The 6,000-nt window shown below is 56.3% G+C and overlaps 1 protein-coding gene across 5 annotated transcripts in view; it reads right to left on the bottom strand.

The window, feature by feature from the left end:
- The window catches only part of NAV1 (neuron navigator 1), a 197,695-nt gene that overhangs the window by 2,202 nt on the left and 189,493 nt on the right, over positions 1-6,000 (bottom strand). For all 5 annotated transcript variants that reach the window (XM_004699797.2, XM_045298118.1, XM_045298119.1 and 2 more), the window contains 8 exons: positions 5,763-5,858; positions 5,384-5,543; positions 4,532-4,767; positions 3,635-3,789; positions 3,448-3,519; positions 2,805-3,001; positions 2,221-2,339; positions 933-1,130 (listed from right to left, as the gene is read on the bottom strand). In XM_004699797.2, the coding sequence (XP_004699854.2) occupies positions 933-1,130; positions 2,221-2,339; positions 2,805-3,001; positions 3,448-3,519; positions 3,635-3,789; positions 4,532-4,767; positions 5,384-5,543; positions 5,763-5,858 (1,233 nt within the window). The remainder of the gene's footprint in view (positions 1-932; positions 1,131-2,220; positions 2,340-2,804; positions 3,002-3,447; positions 3,520-3,634; positions 3,790-4,531; positions 4,768-5,383; positions 5,544-5,762; positions 5,859-6,000) is intronic.

Genomic DNA, 6,000 nt, shown 5'->3' with positions numbered 1-6,000 from the left:
GCCAAGTAAAAAGACAGACTGAAGCAGTGACAATAAAACTGAGGCACTACTTCACGTGGTCCAAAATGGACCGGGGAGGCATGCATTTGCATACAATGCTGGCAGGAGGGTCCATTGGTAAGGCCATTTGGGAGGATCATCCGGCTGACCGCATGATACATCACATGCAGGGATCATCCCTCTCCCTGTGCCGAATCTACCTCTCAAGTAGGGCATTCTTCCAAGTCGTCATGACGCATTTGGAATTTTTTTTAGCTTTCTTAAAATCATGTATCCCATGTGAAAAACAGCCCTTGTAACAGTCATGCACATTTTTAAAAACCCTTCTAACTTGAAAGGGTATTCACATTCATGCGGCAGGCCGGGTCCGAACAGCATCACCCAGATTTACCTACCATGGAGGGTCCCTCCTTGGGAACCCTCATCTACCCGAGGACGAAGCTCGGGGGTTGGGAACACAGGAGGGATGGAGAGACGGGAAACCCAGGGAGGAGGCGGATGGGTGACGTCGCATCGAGAGGTTGGCGATGGACGAGGTGAAAGGGTCTATGTGAGTTGCTGAGGACAGTACCGAGGAGCTGCTCGGGGACCTTTCATCCGAGCCACGATGAAAGGCTGGAATCCGTAACAGTGCAAAGCACAAACCAAGATGAGGGCGCTCAGACACCCGAGCATCCTCCCTCCACGTCTTCCTCAGCTCTTTCGCCTACTGCTCGACTTCTTTGCTTACTGTCCCTGCCCTTTGCCTTGGGTGGCTGTATTCTCACATGGCTTGAGCGACTGTCCCTGCATGAGATCATTCTGACACAGTGCTCTGCTCTCTCGACCTGCGGTGTTCCTCCGTTTCCAAGACCCCACCAGGCGACGCATAGCGTATGAAGCGGCTGGTATTAAAAGAAGACTCTTGTCCACTCTTACATGCTTCTACTCACCAGGGGATCTGAGTCCAGAGAACTTGGGGTGCTATCTTTGACTGTCCTGTCCTCCGGAGGGGAGGCCATGCTGTGGGGGCCCACAGTGGGTGGGGGTAGGTGGTACAGCTTTGACTGGTCCTGTTGTGCCGAAGGCCAGGGGAGAGTGTCCCGGACCCACTCCACGGGGTCCTCCCAGGCTGCTTTCTGTCCGTGGACCTGGAGAAGAGGAGAGGGACGTTACTGAGGGAGGAAGCCATCTTGTAGAGCAGCGGCTCTCAACCTTCCTTGATATTTCCTCTTGTTGTGGTGAGCCCCATACGTGGGCGTATCTGCTTATGGGCAGACCTGCCTGGAGACGGATAGAGGAGCAATGTTTCGGTTCTAAAGGCCATTGGAAATATGGTCTTAGGTGACCCCTGTGAAAGGGTTGTTCGACCCCTAAACGAGCCTTGACCCCCACCCCCAGGTTGAGAACCGCTGCTTTAGAGGGCCATCCATGTTGTCTCTGATACCAAAATCCAAACTCACTGCCATCCAGTCACTTCTGACCCACAGCCACCCTATAGCACCGGGTAGAACTGCCCCCTGGGTTTCTTTACCGGCATAGAAAGCCCTGTCTTTCTCCCATGGAGCAGCTGGTGGGTTTAAACTGCTGACCTTGAGGTTAGCAGCGCAACACATAACCACCACGCCACCAGGGCTCCTCTGACGGCACCCACAAAACAGTCTGCTCCTTGGACATCAGCACACCTTCTAAATGGACAGCCTTGAGGCTCTAATGGCAGCCCACAACAACGAAGTAAAACCCTAACCAACCTCACTGCCATCGAGGTGTCCCTGCAGGACAGGGCGGAACTGTCCCTGTGAGTTTCCGAGACTGTAACTCTTTACCGGAATAGAAAGCCTCCTCTTTCTTCCGAGGAGCGGCTAATGGTTTTGAACTACGGATCTTCCGGTGAACACCCAACGTGTAACCACTATGCCACCGGAGCTCCTTAATGACCAAGACAGCAGTGGGGCCTATAATAGGGTTTTGTTTCTCAACACAATGGTTTTTCTATCTGCTCTGACCCCTAGAGCGGTACTCTCTAGGCTTAGAGAGGACTTAGAGTCAGAAGGCCTCAGCCTGGAGAGAGGGGCTCACAAGCAGTGAGCTGTGTGCTGAAAGGCTGCTAAGGGCAGGACAGCAGCTTCACTATCTGCCTGTTAGAACGAGAACCCTACGAATCCCTAGCCGCCCAGGCCTAACAGTTAAGGCACGTTTCCCCTTCGATCAGTTTGAATGGAAGCCGAGGGTGGGGCTCACCTTGATTCCGTCCTTGGCTCCTTCCTGGAGGTAGGGAATGATAGAGTTGTTCCACAGGTCGATGAACCAAGTCCGGAAGTCCTCAATGCCGATGGGACAGGACAGAAAGAAGCAGGGGCCTAGCGGAACAGGAGGAGGCCATGAGACGGCTGAGCAACTGCCTCTCCCCCTTCACCTGCTTCTGGGAGCCCAGGCAGAGGGGGGTGATAGCCAAAGGGTGAAAGGAACTTTGTGTTGAGCTCTTATGAAGATGGTTTTCAGGGCAAGGGGGTGCCGAACTGCCTGGCTGGCATATGCCGCACGTGAGTAACGCTTTCACCAAGTGGATGGGAGACCAGGGACAGGGCGGGGAGACTCGATCACCTTCCCCTCATTCATTATGGGGAGAAAAGATGGAGAGGCGCTGGCTTTCGGAGGGCTGCAGCGACTGACCCAGCGCATGGTGCTCGCGGCATCAGCAAGGGTTGTTCCAGGAACCATGTGGCCCCGGGTCTGCAGCCACAAGGCTCTTGGCCTGGAAAGGCAGGGGGCACCCCGCCAGCCAGGAAAGTGGGAAAGGGAAGCCGCCTCCTGACCCCAAGTACCGATGAGGAAGTCTGAGGTGCTGTGCTTCTCCAGGAAGGTGTGGAGATGATACCAGAGCTTGGGGACCCAGTCAAGCACCCGAAGCAGCTCCTCCTTGTTGGCATTGATGTCGCTGTCTGACTCTACCAGCTTCCTCCGCAGGTAGCGCACCAGGAAGCCATTGGCCGGCTCCACGTTGTTGGAGAAGGTCAGCATCCTGCCGCCAGGGATGGAGGGTAAGGTCAGGGTACATCCCCCGCCAGCCCAACCCCTCCTCCTGCCTGCCACTAAAGCCCGCTTGGTTTCTTCGGCGGGGTGTGTGTGTGTGAGAGGGACTGAACTCAGGGCGGCAGCCCTGGGCAGACAAGAGCTCAGTCTCGAGTCAGGGACATTCACCAAAACCTTGATCAGGGGATACAAGGACAGAACATCCTAATGACAGTAGCCTATCGGGTTCGCTTGTAGCACCCCTGTCTCAAGGTCGTTCCCACGTTCTAGCTGACACAGTAAGTACACCCAACTTCTCTTCCCAGCCTAGAAAGCTCCGGCTAGTCCTCTTCCCTTCTACTCTCATCAACCACCCTCTGGCCAAAGGCTTGGGTTTAATGAATCTAAAGGCCTTTGACTAGGGTTGGAAGATTCATGCCGTGTCAGCCTCCTTACCTGAAGCTCAAGTGCAGGCCATGGTTGGGTGTCATTTTGACGGGCTGATTGGTGGTTCCTATAATATAAGGGCTGTGGGGGAAAGGAGAAGCGACTCGCTTAGACTGGTCTTTCGCGGCCACACAATGACGCAGAGCTAGGTGCCCCTCCTCCCACTGCCACGAGTTTGTCCCGGACCCCTTCTCACCATTTGTGATACTTGCAGGTGAGGGCTCCATTGACCAGCTCACTGATGGAGCCTGCTTCACTCAAGTCGTCCAATAGGATCACCAGGGGGACGTCCCCGATTCCCGTTTCCCGGTCGATCTGGTTGGCCAGGTTGGAGAGATACAGCTGCAGGTCCTGGGACGAAAGGGCGGGAGGTCAGCACTCAGCAGCAGGGGTAAAGGAATGTCTGGGAGAAGCTCGGCTAAGTATTCTGGACAGCCCCAGGGCCTCTGGCTCATGTTGGATGCCCTCGGACATGTGACTGTGGGACCTCAGACTGACAAACAGTGGTCCCTAAGGTCCTGACACTGTCTTCTTCCACAGCAGCCCCGCCCGCCCGCATCCTCGAATGCGGAGTCTACGCTCTGACTACACAGGCTGTTTCCTCAACGGCTTTCCACTGAGCGCGCACGCCACCCTGCCAGGCATGGAAGCCACCGCCCTGTCGGTGAGTGAGAGGCAAGACGTGGACCGACTGCAAAGCGTGAGGGGCTGCCCCGAGGCCCCAGGGTTGGGTCGGGGAGACCGGAGCACGGAGCACTGAACTCTCAGCGCTGGAAAGAAAAGCGGAGGGAAGGGCAAAGAGAGAAGGGAGGCGATCCACAGGCCGAGCTGCCGGCCAGGGAGAAGCAGGAGGACGCCATCTGATGAGCATCTCACGGCAGGGAAAGGAGGCCCCCAGGAAAGGGGCGGTGTGGAGAAAGGCATGGAGGGCAACGGTGGGGAGACACTGGGCTGGGGAGAGAGAGGCCTAGAAAAACAGCCCGACGGGTTGTGGAAGAAGAGGATCCCTGGGGAGGTGGGGGAAGAAGAAAACGTGTGCCCGGGGAGGCCCGGCCTGAAGACCAGCAGGGGTGTCTGGAAGGCAGCTAGCTACCTTACACGACTGCTGGTGCATGTTGAAGGTGCTGACGATGCCCTCGGTGGCCTCGCGGCCAGAGCGCTCCACTAGGTACTCGGCCAGCCGGTTGGTCAGGTAGGTCTTGCCCGTGCCGCTGGGGCCGGAGAGGACGAGGCGCCGGTGCTTGAGCAGGAGGCTGATGTAGTGCTGCATCATCGGCTTGGGGATCAGCGTCTCAAACACTAGGCTGTCCACGCATTTCTCCTTCAGACCTGTACCCAGCCCAGGAGAGCAGGGGTCTTAAGGAGGGTCCTGAGGAGAGCAGGGAACTCTACGGGGCTTTCGTTCTTCATCAAGCAGCCCGCTGACCAAACGCAGGCCACTTGCCCGATGAACCTACAGGAACTGCCCTTCACCCCTTCTTTCGGAAACTCCGATTTGGCGGTTAGGGACACACCCCAGACTAGAGGGGGGTGGGCTACAGCTAAAAGCTCAGCCTTGGCCAAAAAAGAAAGCTGTCCCTGGGGACGAGAGTTAGCGCTGGGTCACACTCATCATTTTCCGTCTCTCATTTCGTAGACACCCAAACCCAAGTCGCCCTGCAGGACAGGGGAGAGCACCCCCTGTGGGTTTTCCATGACCGTCGCTCTTTACTGGAGTAGAAAGCCTCATCTTTCTCCCATAGAGCGGCTGGTGGTTTTGAACTGCTGACCTTGCAGTTAGCAGCCCACTCATAAGCTACTCCGCGCCCAAGGCTCCCTCTACTTTAGCACAGCGACCTCCACTTTGTTGCTTCTCAGTAATCCTTGTGGAATGAACCGATGGTGACTGATCTGGTGCCTCCTCCCTGCATCCCATACCGCCTTATCCCGAGAGACAGACACTGACCTTTGAGGCAGACAGATATGTTGTTGACACCTCGGCGGCAGGGAGGTATCTCGGGGGGCTCGGCGTCCAACACGCGCTTCACGTGGCTTATGCTATAGCCGTGGATGGACTCCGTGGTCAGTCCCAAGGTGGAGGCCGGGTCCATCTTAGAAACATAGTCCTGGCAGAAGAAAGGGGACCAAGAAGACAGGCGCACGCCTGAGAGGGCACGCACGCAGGTGAGAGAGTATTGGAAGAGGGGAACAAAAGGGGCGAACATCCACTTCTTCTCTTTAGCATTGACCCACAAACCTTCGGGTCGAAGGTCCCCCAAGATCCCCGTGCTGAGATGGCTCAATAGCCCATGAGAGGATAGCATTGTTCATGCGGGACCCTTTACCTGGAACACTTGGAAAACCGCTTCATCCAGCATCTTCCAGTCCACTTTTCCAATGACCTTGCTACACCCCAGGAAGAATTCCTGTTGTTTCAAGTCCTGTAAAGCCGAGACAGAGGCGTGTGAACCTCCGGGTAGATGATCCCAAGGAAAGGGAATACTAATAGCTCCCAGAAGCCGAGGCCTCTGATTGGGGGGGCGGGGGGAGGGGCGGGGGGATGTGTACACAGAGTCCAGGTTT

This window comes from Echinops telfairi, unplaced genomic scaffold (assembly GCF_000313985.2).
Source record: "Echinops telfairi isolate 266 unplaced genomic scaffold, ASM31398v2 ScPeMD7_7424;HRSCAF=8462, whole genome shotgun sequence".
Lineage (NCBI taxonomy): Eukaryota > Metazoa > Chordata > Mammalia > Afrosoricida > Tenrecidae > Echinops > Echinops telfairi.
Note: the sequence above shows the minus strand (reverse complement) of the source record. Positions and strands in the feature narration are given on the sequence as shown.